The 15,088-nt window shown below is 36.4% G+C and overlaps 1 protein-coding gene across 12 annotated transcripts in view; it reads left to right on the top strand.

Annotated features, from left to right (window-relative positions):
- The window catches only part of EYA4 (EYA transcriptional coactivator and phosphatase 4), a 306,307-nt gene that overhangs the window by 240,829 nt on the left and 50,390 nt on the right, over positions 1–15,088 (top strand). For 7 of the 12 annotated variants that reach the window (XM_043888021.1, XM_043888020.1, XM_043888023.1 and 4 more), the window contains 4 exons: positions 74–217; positions 1,919–1,998; positions 4,075–4,258; positions 11,448–11,584. In XM_043888021.1, coding sequence (XP_043743956.1) covers positions 74–217; positions 1,919–1,998; positions 4,075–4,258; positions 11,448–11,584 — 545 coding nt within the window. The remainder of the gene's footprint in view (positions 1–73; positions 218–1,918; positions 1,999–4,074; positions 4,259–11,447; positions 11,585–15,088) is intronic. The other 5 variants (XM_043888025.1, XM_043888030.1, XM_043888024.1 and 2 more) reach the window with 1 other exon arrangement.

A 15,088-nucleotide genomic window follows, 5' to 3' on the forward strand; every position in this document is an offset into this window, starting at 1 on the left:
TATAAGTTGCAACTCATGTTACAGCGCGATCATTTTACTAATGAAATGGTTTGCACATGCACTTTCCAAACAGATCTGGGCGTGATGTTACCGGGCATCAAGACAGAGAGTGGACTCTCGCAAACTCAGTCTCCATTACAGAGTGGGTGCCTCAGTTACAGCCCAGGCTTCTCTACCCCACAGCCAGGCCAGACCCCTTATTCTTATCAGATGCCAGGTAAGCAGTCACCCAGGAAACATGTTAAATGAAAAAGAATTCTTTGAATGAGACTCCTTGGCTTCAGACTAAGAATATATAGTAATGAAGACAGTATTAAATGCTACCACTGCTCAGACAATATCATTGGAAAAGATAACTAAGGGGGAACATGATGAAAAGAGCTCAACATACATCAAGAAACATGACCCATATTAAATTTAAATACTTAAGCTTAAGTTGCATAAAATTGGCAGGAAGCTAAGTCCAAGCAAAGCAACCTCCAAGCCAGTCACCACACCAGTCACATGTTTGGCATCTACTTAAGGGATTTCAAAGATTCATGACAAAATCCAGCATTTTCTTGTCAGGATTCCTTATGTATGTAATGCTGTTTTGATTTAATTTAAAACTGAGTTAGCACTTTTCTAAGTCCTATATTTACTGTTGAATGATTGAGGATTTCTTTTTTTGTTCATTTCTAAAATACCTCCCCCCCGTTAGTACTATATTCCTTAAATAGGAATATTTAAATCATTTGTACCTACCCTCTTAAAGCTTTTTTCTCCCTATATGATCATTACTTAATTTTTCTTTTTGTCTCCTATTAAAAATTATTTTTGAACATTGTATAGTAATTGCAGAAAATAATTTAGTGACATGGTAAAAACATTAAAAGCTTACTTTTTATCTGTCATTGTTTTCTAATGATTAGTCATAGCTTGGGGGCTATCTGAGCATTATTCAGATGAACTATTATTGACATTTTGGTTGATTGACTAAAATGAAATAATTACTTAGGGCTTTTTTGGCTGAAATGACAGGTATCTTTTTTCCTTATAATGTTGGTAGGTAAATATTTGCATACATGCCTCAGCTTCAGTTGGCAGTGTGGAAAAGGCCATAGAGACATTTCTATTTATTCCCCAGAATACTTTTATATTGGATATTCCAGGCTACATTAATTTGCATTATTACCTAATACTATTGCTATTCAAAACATGTTGATAAAAAAAAAATAATCAGATGCCTTACTAGTCTTTTATTCCTTAACAAGTGCATTTCATGAGAACATATTTTTTTGAATCTATACATTGATGGTTTGCTTGTTTTTGCCCTAATTTTAAATAACTAAATAACCTGCTGACTTTGTCATAAAATTTTAGGTTATCGAACCTTAGATGATTGTGGTATAAACAGTTCTCCCTTGGGTCTGAGCCCTAGCCTACAGCTTTTTTGTTCTAAGGAAAGGACATTAAAGGAACAAAAAGATGGGATGCTGGAAGCCTCATTTCTGAACGGATTCTGTATGTTTATTTCCTAAGCTAGCCTCAGCCAATTGTTTAAACTTGAGTAGTTTTTGTATGCATATGCAGTTGATATGACCATTAAAAAGTTGCAGTTGTTTCCTGGAAGTAGTCTCACTATCCCTATTTTATTCTTTGAGTACTTCTGTACATGTAGACATTGGCCCTTGGAAAGTTAGCTGAGTCCTTAGACTGTTCCCACAAACTTCTGTTTAACTCTACAGCATTCTAAAGGAAGGAATTTACCAGTTGTCAGAAGAAAAAGCCAAGCAACCCTTGAAAATCTCTCCGTTTCAAATCTCACTGCCTCAACAACAAAATTTAAAATATATTGCATTGAATTCTGCAAAGTGAAATATTTTAGTATTTTTCAAGAAATACTTTTTTTAAATGCAATTTGTTCTTTTATCTCTAGGTTCTAGTTTTGCACCATCTTCTACTATTTATGCAAATAATTCAGTTTCAAATTCAACGAATTTCAGTGGTTCACAACAGGTATAGTAGCTTTATATATTTATGCTTTTTATATATATCATATTTTTGAAGAATAGTATCAGGTTAATAAACTTTATTTATTTAAAGTTAAGACAGAATTTCAGAGTAGTAAAGATTAGCTATCTACATACTTGGGATATGTATAATTATGGGTATTTTAGGTTTCCTAATTGCTAAAGGTTTAGCTTTTAAACATTTAAGCCATGATTGTTTTAGTCATGGGAAGAAACGAGAAAATCTACTGCATCCTTTCTGATTATCTTAAACCATACTAAATTAATTTTATTTTTTCTTAATAAAAAAGTTATGAAAATTGATAGGTTGAACTATAATCAATAATCAGATTATGATATAGAGTATTGAGCATGCTTGGTCCAAACCCAAATCATTTTTTTTCCAAAACAAAATGCATCTCAGACTCCATACTGGCTTTTATTTTTCAGTTTTATGAATTTTTTGATAACTTTAGTTCCTGCTCTCCTGAGAACTGTAATTTTTTGCTTTTGTCTTTACACCTGCTCCTAGAATTCCTTAGCTCTCCTAGTGATGTTTGCTTAATCATTTTGTGAATTTTGAAGCTTACGATTGTTTCTAGAATCATGTTAGAATTATATGTGGAGCAAGAAGCAATGTCTCTGAAAGGGTGAATCAGCATGGAAGGAGATGAATTTGTGATATATTCAGATACTTTCTTATTTTCTACCTCTCAGTCATGTTCAGAGTAGTTGAGATGGAAGGATAGCTGATTTCATGGGTAAGCAATACACTATTTTACTCTTAACAGACTTGCTGGAATTCTGTATGTGTTAAAATAAAAGTTACTGGACAAGCGTTTGCTCTTTGGATTTACTGAAGGAATTATATTAATTGCCTTCTCCTGTCAATTCTTATTAGGACAACAAGAGGCTAAGAGGAAAATTTAATGATTAAACAGTGGAATAATGTTAATAATATTTTTGACAAGATTAAAATAAACTGCATAATTTGGCATTAGTTTGAAAAATGGTTTCTTAAAACACTAAATGTCAAGACCAGTATGTATATTTTATTATAAATAATTAAGAATTTTTGATAATCCAGGTGGCTTAATTTCAGTCACTCATTTATTAATACACTGGGCATTTATTGGGTACCTGTTAGCCATTAGATTTTTTGACTATGCATTGAAGATTTGAGAATTGTAAGTCAGTGTTCCCTGCTCTTTGAAAGGATCCAATCCTCCTGAAGACATAGATATGAAAATAATATGGACAAGGGGTAGAATATTTTAATGTAATAATAGAAATATACACTAGACAGAGTGGAAGCATAAAGAAAAGACTGCTTTGTTCTACCTAGGAGGATTCAAAATGTAATACGTAAAAGGATTTTGAAGGACTATTTAGATCATTTTAGAATGATTAAAAACTTATAATAAAAAGCGGGTGAGAGGAATTGATCCAGTGGCTTTCCTTTTTCCTTAACAAATGATGCAAACTAAATATTTGAAAACCTCACTGAAGATTTATTTAAGTCAAGGCCTCAGGTGGAATGTAGCCTGTGAGAAACTGGGTAAGAAAATCTTTTAATCATTTTATTAAAATTATCTCCTGCCAAGAAAACAAAATTATCAAGGGCAGCCTACAAAGGGAACAGATACCACAGTAATGCAGCCCAGGGTCGGTGTGGAAGTGAAGGAAGGGCACAGCTCCTTCTTGCCAGTGATTTTGGAAGATGAGATTGAATGCTGTGAATGCAAGCATCTCCTTCGCTCTTCTTCAAGTGCATAAGATCTGACAATGTATACCCTTGAATGCGTAATTCTGAATAGGGGAGTAAAGCATATATGATCTTTAGGTAGATTAAAATGTGTGTTCTGCACCTGGTTTGCAAAACCCCACAGGGTATTTCATTACTGTGTGCATGTAAAAGATGCCCACAGAATGGTCTCTGCTTTTTAGGATCACCTTAAAGCTGTGGACTCCAAAACCAGTGGAGCCAGATACTGTTCTTTCTGTTACCATTGTGATTGCTTTTCTTTGGAGCATGCCAGAGGAGCATGTCTTTCACACACACACATCTCAATTGTTATTTCAGGATTATCCATCCTACACAGCCTTTGGCCAAAACCAGTATGCACAGTATTACTCTGCATCAACGTATGGAGCGTACATGACATCAAATAACACAGCTGATGGCTCATCCTCCACGACCTCAACCTACCAGTTGCAGGAATCTCTCCCAGGACTGACTAGCCAACCAGGTACAGATCTTCATCCAGGTGAAATATTTTTTTATAAGTTTTGCTTGTCTAATAATACAGAGAAAATGGACATTTAAAAAAAAATCTTTTTTAAAAAAGACTGAAAGCTCCCAGATAATTATGCTGGTGTTTAATCTGTGCTAGTACCACTGTATTAGGTGAGGCTTTTCTGGCATGTCAGAAAACCCTTCTTTTATTAGTAGATGTGGGATAGGCAATTCTAATCTCAAATGACAGAATATGTATAAATATGAAGATAAAAAGGTAAGTGAATCTTTTTCCAGACTAATTAGTTTGTGGAGATCTTAACAATATAGAAAAGTAGTAATATTATCTTCTTTGGGTAAAACTGATAATATTTCCTTTATGTTTGAGAAACTGTATGACTTATTCACCTTATGAGTCATCAGTAGCTCAAGCCAGTGAAGATTTCCTATATTCTTAGGATTTTGTGTATATATATATATATATATCTTAGGATATTCATAGGATCCTTGGTAGGTAATTTAATACCTTTGTCTGATGAACACATATTTAAAATCCATTATATTCTTCATTGCCAGAAGCTTATCTGTATTCTTATTAGAATTGTATTTGCTGACACATTTAACACTTGCCTTAACCTCCACCCAGTCTAAATCCTGTGTTCCAATTCAGTCCTGATCCTCTTTGAGTAAATACTTAACATTTCATTAAGAGTCTTAACGTTAATTTAAAGAATGAATGATTTCAGAATCCTTGCTTAATGAATGGTAGAAACACTTCAGGTAAGGAAATGTTTGACGTTCTCATCACACTGTAAAAGGTGTTTCTCACTGGTGAATATATGGGGAAAACAAGGTAGGATAACTATTCAGAAGCAAAACCACAGAAGAAGTAGTTGATCATCAAGACATCAGAGACTGAGTGATAAGACCAGCAAAGTGTTTTGGAATTTACTAGAATTGAGCAACCAGGAATGAAAACTATTTATACACTAAAAACTTTTTATGCTGAGAACTTTGGATAGAAGATTGACTATGATCTTTGGCCACCTGATGCAGAGAGCTGACTCATTTGAAAAGACCCTAATGCTGGGAAAGATTGAGGGCAGGAGGAGAAGGGGACGACACAGGATGAGATGGTTGGATGGCATCACCGATACAATTGACTTGGGTTTGGGTGGACTCCGGGAGTTGGTGATGGACAGGGAGGCCTGGCGTGCTGCGGTTCATGGGGTCGCAAAGAGTTGGACATGACTGAGCGACTGAACTGAACTGAATGTCAATATGACCACAAGAGTTTCTCTGTAGGAAAGACACAGATGGGTACTTTCTATTATCTAAAGAATAATCAACTTTCAGAATCACTCTTTTATTTATATTAAAAGTACTAAATGCAGGAATGTAGGTATTCTGAGTGTATGACTTTGAATGTAATACATTTGTATGTGACATTCTTATATTCACTATGAGAACACTGCAATTTCTTCAGCTTCCCATTGATTGCTAGTGCCAGTGAATATAGTCTGATGTAATTTTCAGATCTTTTGAGACTTTCTGTTGAGTTTAAAGAAGAAAGTATTTCTATATGTAACCATATCATTCTCTCAACCAAAATCATAACAATGCACGTGTCTGGATCTTTAAGAAATTCTGTGATCTCAGAGCTTTCTTCAACACAGTTTTAAGTTATATTTTGCCTTTGCAGACTGGCATGCATCTGAAAAGTAAACAAGTTCACAAGTATGGGATTTTTCTCTATTACTGATGAAATCTGAGTTATTTTGTTTAAGGGCATAAAGAGTATTTTCTATTGACTGGCTCTGCATTTGGACTCAAAGCAGAGACCTAACAATTAAAATTTATGAAAACAGTTTTTCATAAATCTTTCCCTGTTGACTTCTCCCATGTTTAAAATGGAAACATACGTTATGCTCTATAAGAGACAGCTGGTTGCTCTGATTTAGCGATAAACCTAATGAAACAAAGTTGGATATGAATATCCAAAACTTAGAAGGTGCAGTTCTTCGTTATGGCACTGATTAAAAGATAATTATTCAATCATGTGTAGTATTGGCTCAGGAAAAAGCCTAGGGCAATGGGTAGTGACTGAGTTATTTGAAAATTACAAATAGCATTCAGTTATTTATCAATACTTTACCTTATTAGGTAATTTGACAGTGTATTTAAAGAAACATTACCATGCTGATTAATAACAGATATTTTAGTTTATTATCTTTGAAAAGATATTCATTTGCCTTTACCATAAAGTTTATCTTAGATATTTGCATTCAGAATGTTTGATGACTGATTAGCACATTAAGCTTACTGATAGTTTTATAGCTCCTTTTTAAAATTTTAAACATTTATAAAATTAAATATAACTAGCAATTTGTAACAGTATTCTGTACTCTGAGACCTTGAAAACATAGTACATTTGCTAATTAAACTTTACAAATGCTGCAGAAAAGTAAAGGATATAGTAAGATCCCTTCACACTTTTGAGAAACCAGTTTCTTCAGCAGAACCCAGTAGTCTTTCCAGGTTTTATGGCATTTTACATAAGGACAGGAAGGAAAGCAAAGTGCTAATTCATTTCATTGAAGCCAACAAGAGGATTTAGATGGAAAGGACTAAACCACATTTAACTTCTCTGCCAATTTGCATTTTTCCTACCTACAGTGTTACTGTACCCTAATGCAATTACCTGAGTGAAATCGACAGAGGCACTGGAATTAACAGCTTTCTCCTTTGAAAAGTCAACAAATGTTTAATGATCAATTGAGCTCAAATTTCTGGTTTTAACCTTTATCAGAAGAAAGGCTAGAACCTTGGGAAGATATGGAGGTCAGTTCAGTTCCATCTGAAGGAGCCAAATATAGCACGTGCCCCTTTAGGATCTATTCTTTTACTTTGATGCTCTTTCGATGAATTCCTTTGCCCTCTGTCTCACAGAAATTGTATAAAGTCTATATACTCTTTTGATCAGCAGAAACACATACAAGTTTGACCTCTTTGTAGTCTGAACAGTCTGTCGCTATTTAGGGGAGGAGGTATTACCTAGTGGTTAAAGCAGGAATTCTGGACTCATACCAGCATTTCACATACAAGCCTTTTCATCTTGGTTAGTTAACTGAGTCCCACATGTCTCCAGTTTTCCCACTATTAAGAGAGGATAATGAAAGACCAAATTCACTAGGTTGAAGTGAGATTTTAGTCGTTGTGTGTGTAAAGAATGTTTCACAAAAAAAAAAAAAAAAGAATGTTTCACAATAAAGAGCTCTGGAAAAATCAGCAAGAAAGATAACCCAATTTTTTAAATTATCCAAAGATTTAAACAGTTACTTTGTAAAAAAGAAGATACTAAATGAGCAAGAAACAAATAAAGTATTCTACATCATTACTCATCAAGAAAATGCTAATTAAAACTGCAGTGAGATACTACTATACCCCGACAGTTGCTAAAAATAAAAAAGACTAGCAGTACCAAGAATTGACAGGGATGTAGAGAAACTAGAACTCTCGTTGCTGGTAGAGTGAATTAATACAACCACTTTGGAAAAAGGTTCTCAGTGTCTATGCCTTTCCTCTGACTCATCCGTCCTGCTGCCAAATATATATAGGGATAGGCTAGGCATACACACAGGGATATGCTAGGCATACATATAGAGATACACTGGGAATGGGAGCTTGTGTCCAGAGTTACAAACAAGAATGTTAATAGCAGCTTTATTCATAGTTACCTAAAACTACAAATAACCCAAATATTTGTCAACAGAATGGATAAAGCATAGTATATCACGAAGTTCTAGCCACATTGAGGAAAAAACAAACTGCTCCAGGCTACAGTGTGGGTGAATCTCAGATACAATGAGCAGTGCTTTAGCCAAACACTTATGCTAGTAAACTTTTTAAAAAAGAAAGTGTCTGGGACTTCCCTGGTGGCTTGGTGGTAAAGAATCTGCCTGCCAATGAAGAAGACACGGGTTATATACCTGGTCTGGGAAGATCCCATGTGCTATAGAGCATCTAAGCCCATGCACCACAGCTATAGAGGCTGTGCTCAGGAGCCTGGGAGCTGAAACTGCTGGACCCACGTGCCACAGCTAGTGAAGCCTGAATGCCCTCGGACCTGTGCTTCACAATAAGAGAGGCCCCCACAATGAGCAGCCCTCACACGGCAACTAGACAGTAGCCCCTGCTCACCAAAAGCAGAGAAAAGCTCACGCAGCAACAAGATCCAGCACAGCCAAAAAACAAATAAATAAAATAGAAAAAAAGTGCATGACACATACTGAGTTTAATAAATGTTGAGCCATTCTTCATAGTTTTCTTCAAAGGCTGTGCCTTTCCTTTCATCAGAAACACTTTTGTCCATATTTTGTCCAAATTCTTAGAGTCCTTTTAAGATCTCTCAGTAACTTAGAATCATTGATATCAAGTCCTCGTCCTTCTGTGGAGAGTGAGACACTTCCTATGACCAGTTTTTTTCCTTTCTCCTTCTACTCTTCTGACTCCCTTGTCGTCATAGCTGCTGGCTTCCAGTTCTTTTGAGTAGCTGAGTTGTTCCTGCCAAATTCTGTTGTTATGGATCCAGTCAACAGTCAACCACCCATAACTGATGACAGTAATTTCAGGCTTTTGCAAGATTTTATCCTTTCACCTCTTGCACCGTTGTAGGAACAAAACTGCCTGATGGGAGTTAACTTCTAAAAAATTGATCTGTAATGGATAGAAAGACAGGTTTTATAGAATGTCAACCAAAAATTGGTTTACATTATAAGCTTAACATGTGTGAGTTAATTTTGAATCAGTATTTTACTTGAAAAAGAACATTTGATTTTTAGGACAAATTAGAAAAATTCTATTTTATAAAAATAACTGAAAATAGAAAACATTTTGTGTGATTTTTAAAAAATTAGTTGTGTGTATAGACACCCAAAACCTCCTTTAATGTCTGCACAAGTAAGCTGAAACATGATTTACTATGACATTGGGCTATAGTCAGCATTCATAGCTAAAGAATCTTTTGTTATGTTATTTACTCTCATACATCCGATAACAAAAACCCATGCAAGGAACTGTGCAAGCAGTATTTTAAGAGCAAATAGTATTTGGAGCAGACATTTCTTGGATGCTGCCCTGACACGCACAGTGTTTCCCAAAGAAAACATTTGACCATTAAAAATTATTAGAGGTTAGCTTTGTAAAAATTATTTACTTAGAATTTCTCAGAAAAAAATATTACTTAAGTTTTGTCTAGTTTGTTCAGATGTGTTTATTTAGATTAGTAACTGCTTGGCTGTTCTTGTAATTATTTTACTTTAATTTTTATGATAAGGCATGAGAGTCATGGAGAAGGAAACGGCAACCCACTCCAGTATTCTTGCCTGGGAAATCCCATGGACAGAGGAGCCTAGTGGGCTACAGTCCATGGGGTCAGAAAGAGTCAGACATGACTTAGCAAATAAACAGCAAGAACAACAACTGGAGAGTCATAACACCTTTATGTTTCAAAACTGTGTAACTTTGATATTGTTTGCTGTTGGATTCTCCTAGACATTTTAACTTTATGCATATGATTTAAATTAAATTAGATTTACCTCAGTAATAAAAGGTAGCTGCTATTACTGATGTTTTCATATACAAAGAAAGTAAGATTCAGAGAGATTGAATACAACACTTGAAGTCATACGGTAAATTGGACTCTTGTTACTTGTGAGGTTTTACGGTACCTCGCTGTTGCCTCAGTTTATCTTAAAACCTTCCTCACAGATCTGCCACTGCTCCATGCTCTCCACCTCATAAGGTGCTCCATCACTTATCTTTAGATATGGCAGACTTTCAGGTGTCTGTGGGACATGCAGAACCCAATGAAACATAAAGTTTGAAACGTAGGATTTGACTCAGTATGATGTATGCCTCATCGAGTAGAAAGTGACTGACCTATGAGAGGATTAGATCGCCAGCATGGTGTGGAGTGGGGAAAATGATCAAAAGATGGAGCTACTAAATCCCAGCATGTGAGGAATGGGAGGAAGGAAAGGAGTCCATGTCTCCTAAACAGAGAAGGACTCATGGAAAAGATTCTAGAAGATTCTAGCAGGGTATCAGCTACTTAGTGGTTCTGAGCAGGTGGTGTTTAAGAGGATCAATCACATGTAGCACAGAGATCCAAGAAGGTAAGGACTGGGTCTGTCTATTATTGCATGTGTCATTTTAGTGGCTTTTGGAGACTCCGGGTAAGAATAGTTTTGTTAGAGTTTTGGTAAACTAAAGCTGGATTATGACAAATGAGATGTCAGAAAGTAGAGACAAATGTGACATTCAGTTCTGTAGCCAGTGACTTCAGTCTATACTAGCTCCATTGCAGGGGCCTAGTAGGCACATGTAGCTGCTACAGATCCAAGTCAGCTCTAAGTGTCATATACACACAGGATTTTGAAGACTTAGTGTGAAAAAGACATTATCTAAAACATGCCATGTTCATATTTATTATATAATGAAATGATAATGTTTTGAATATATTAGAGCAATTAACATATAAGAATAAAACTAATTTTACATGTTGCTTTTTACATTTTTTAAAAATGCAGCTTCTAGAACATTTAAAATTATATGTGTGGTTACATTCATGGCCCACATTATATTTCTATTGGACAGGACTAGTATGCCTATTCTTTTAAGAGGAGGAGATCCTTTAAAAAGAAAAGATAGCAAGTAAATAGTTTCTATAGATGCAAGGTTAAAGGGAAGGACTTTTTAATCTGTGCCCGAACCGCCCCCCCACTGCCCAACCCCAGGAAAGGGCAAAGTTGAAGGGAAGATAAGAGAGTTTGAGTAGTGGAATGTGATTTCCCAGTAGGTGAGGCTCAGAAGTCATACTTGCAATGTGGAGGAATGGGATCTTCTCTTCTGACATAAGGAGTTGAGAACAGATCTAAATTTAGATAAATATGTAGGTGGGGATAGAGACAGACAAGTTGAGAGCATCCAGAGTACCAAAGGTATTCAGGTTTAATAGCTCACATAGATCAAATCTAGGATAAAATGATGTGACCTGCAAAAATTTTTGACTAAATTAGGATTTTTGTGTATTGGGGATTATATCTTTTCTGTCTTTTTTTTTGTCATAAGGAGCTTTTTGTTAAGATAATTCATAATGAAGACTTACACCTGATCTAAAAATAAAGTGCTATTCTTGACACAATTTATGTTATTTACAGGAGAGTTTGATACTGTGCAAAGCCCCTCCACACCCATCAAAGATCTTGATGAGAGAACGTGCAGGAGTTCTGGGTCAAAGTCCCGAGGAAGAGGCCGGAAAAATAATCCCTCCCCACCTCCTGACAGTGACCTGGAGGTATGCTGACTTATCTTTAAGAGACGTAATAGATATTTTATCCTGTTGGATATGTTCTATACTTTACAGTTTCATGAAGTTTCAAACTTAAAAGGACGTATCATGAAATGAGTGGACCTACATGGAAGCTGGCATTTAACAGCTCTAACACTGGAGATTTCATCCATTATAATACAAAATTAAAGACAGTAACTTAAAAATGATGCTTTACAAATTCCAGGCTGGAGATAGTTGGATCTTTTGATACAGAAGGCACAAATAGAAAATTATTATTTAAAAATAAAGCCATTGTGCGATAAGAAGTGCTCTATTTGGGAGTAATAGGGTAATGAAAGGTGTTCGTATAGGTCAGTAAATTTTAAAAGATAAAATTAATCTGCATGGAAAGGAAAGGTGGTCATTGGATAGTGAGAAAAATTTTAATCATTTGATACATATGGTAAAATATTTATATCTGTGTCATTTTTTCAAGTTGGGATGGATCTCTTGACATATATTCATACTAAGCAGGCGGATTTTTATTACAAAACATCAAATAAACTATTCTTAACCATAATGTGTTACTTCTTGTATAACTGAGTATTTTAATTATGAAAAAAAGTTTAATCTTCAGATTTAGTAAGGTCAAGGAATAGTCATTATACCACTTCCTAAAAGATCACTTCCTTGATGTTTTCAACTAAAAAAGATGCACAACTTGAAGGTTGTGAGTTAAGTTTTATTTGGGGCAAAATGAGGAGTGCTGCCCCAGAGGCAGCATCTCAGAGAGCTCTGAAAGACTGCTCCTTAGTGGCAGTGGGGGAAGGTCAATATATAAGGTTTGGTGAAGGGGGAGTTCAATACCATTAAGCACTCATTTTACAGAAGGTTTTTTGTCATAAGGATCTGATGTCACCATGAAGGGATTTAGTGCTTCTCTAGACATGCTCAAAATTCTCTAAGCCAGGCTTCAATAGTATGTGAACCGTGAATTTCCAGATGTTGAAGCTGGATTTAGAAAAGGCAGAGGAACCAGAGATCAAATTGCCAACATCTGTTGGATCATCGAAAAAGCAAGAGAGTTCCAGAAAAACATCTACTTCTGCTTTATTGACTATGCCAAAGCCTTTGACTGTGTGGATCACAACAAGAGATGGGAATAACAGACTGCCTGACCTGCCTCCTGAGAAATCTGTATGCAGGTCAAGAAGCAACAGTTAGAACTGGACATGGAACAACAGACTAGTTCCGAATCGAGAAAGGAGTACATCAAGGCTGTATATCGTCACCCTGCTTATTTAACTTACATGCAGAGTACATCATGAGAAACGCTGGACTGGAAGAAGCACAAACTGAAATCAAGATTGCTGGGAGAAATATCAATAACCTCAGATATGCAGATGACACCACCCTTATGGCAGAAAGTGAAGAAAAACTAAAGAATCTCTTGATGAAAGTGAAAGAGGGGAGTGAAAGAGTTGGCTTAAAACTCAACATTCAGAAAACTAAGATCATGGCATCTGGACCCATCACTTCATGGGAAATAGATGGGGACACAGTGGAAACAGTGATAAACTTTATTTCTTTGGGCTCCCAAATCACTGCAGATGGTGACTGCAGCCATAAAATTAAAAGATGCTTGCTCCTCGGACAAAAAGTTATGACCAACATAGACAGCATATTAAAAAGCAGAGACATTACTTTGCCAACAAAAGTCCATCTAGTCAAAGCTGTGGTTTTTCCAGTGGTCATGTATGGATGTGAGACTTGGACTATAAAGAAAGCTGAGCACTGAAGAATTGATGCTTTTGAACTGTGGTGTTGGAGAAGACTCTTGAGAGTCCCGTGGACTGCAAGGAGATCCAACCAGTCCATCCTAAAGGAGATCAGTCCTGGGTGTTCATTGGAAGGACTGATGCTGAAGCTGAAACTCCAATACTTTGGCCACCTGATGCAAAGAACTGACTCTTTGGAAAAAAACCTGATGCTAGGAAAGATTGAAGGCAGGAGGAGAAGGGGACGACAGAGGACAAGATGGTTGGATGGCATCACCGACTCAATGGACATGAGTTTGAGTAAACTCCAGGAGTTGGTGATGGACAGGGAGGCTTGACGTGCTGCAGTCCATGGGGTTGCAGAGAGTTGGACATGACTGAGCAACTGAACTGAACTAAACTGAACATGAGGAGATGCAAAGATTGAGGCCGCAAAATCTGTTCCTAAAAACATCCAACTATCTAAAGACCAGATTCGCTGGAACACAGGGTGCCTCATTCCACCTGAACTCCCTCAGGGATTGTTGAAGGTCAACAGCTTATAGCAGCACGGGGTTCAGTCTCCGCAGAGGCAGGTGGCAAATGCTTTTGTTGTTCCGTCCTTGGCAGTGCTCTTGGTAAGTGCCAATTTGTGGTTGACAATGTGAAGAACAACAGTAGCAGATTAAAATGCCTTCAGGAAGGCAGAGGTGATATAAATGAGTGGGCTGGGTGAGGGAGCCTGCAGATTTTGAAGAAGAGGAAGCACTGGCCAGTCTCAAGTGGCCCCTGCATCACTGCTCCGTGGAATGTCAGCCAGCATTGCTACAGATCGGAAGTTTGTCCACTACAGTCAGAACCCTGAACTTGGCAAGAAGTCTAATCTCAAAATGTTAATCGATTATTTGAAATCTTTCAAAACAGTGGGCAGGCCAAACAACATATCTTATCACCTAATGTGACCCTAAGGTCCACACTTTACAATTTGTATTTAGGGATTGCTCATTGATTCTTTTAAATATTTTTAAAAATTTAATTCTTAAAGTAAAATAGTGTATATTGTTTGATGCTGTTTTCACAAATGTATATTTGCAATACTGAAAAAAGAGCTACCTGAATGCAGTGATGGTAGTTACTACCTAAATATAGTAAGCTAAAGATGATTTCCATTTTGCTTTTCCTTCTAAGTGCCTGATTCTTTTTTTAAAAACAATAAAACATGATTATTACTTTCTTAATCAGAAAAAAATTAATTCCTTGCATGAATTGCTAAACTTCATCACTTAAAATTTTGTAAAAGCACACTTTTATCATAAAATCCAAATGTGTCTTTTTGGAAATTAAGTTCAAGTAAATATTTGGATGAATTCTTTCAAATTAGGACATCTAAATTCAGCTTATTATATTTATTTGTCACTCTTCCTTCTAGGTTTTACAGGAAATAAATCTGGCAAGTTTGGGGAAAAAAATAATAGAGTAGCATTTGTTGTTCAGCCACTAAGTTGTGTCCAAGTCTTTGTGACCCCATGGACTGCAGCACACCAGGCTTCCCTGTCCTTCATCATCTCCCAGAGTTTGCTCAAACTCATGTATATTGAGACAGTGATGCCAACCAACCATCTCATCCTATGTTGGCCCCTTCTTCTCTTGCCCTCCGTCTTTCCCAGCATCAAGGTCTTTTCCAATGAGTCAGCTCTTTACATCAGGTGGCCAAAGTATTGGAGCTTCAGCTTCAACATCAGTCCTTCCAATGAATATTCAGGGTTGATTT

The sequence above is a fragment of the Cervus elaphus genome, chromosome 26, assembly GCF_910594005.1.
Source record: "Cervus elaphus chromosome 26, mCerEla1.1, whole genome shotgun sequence".
In the NCBI taxonomy this organism is placed as follows: domain Eukaryota; kingdom Metazoa; phylum Chordata; class Mammalia; order Artiodactyla; family Cervidae; genus Cervus; species Cervus elaphus.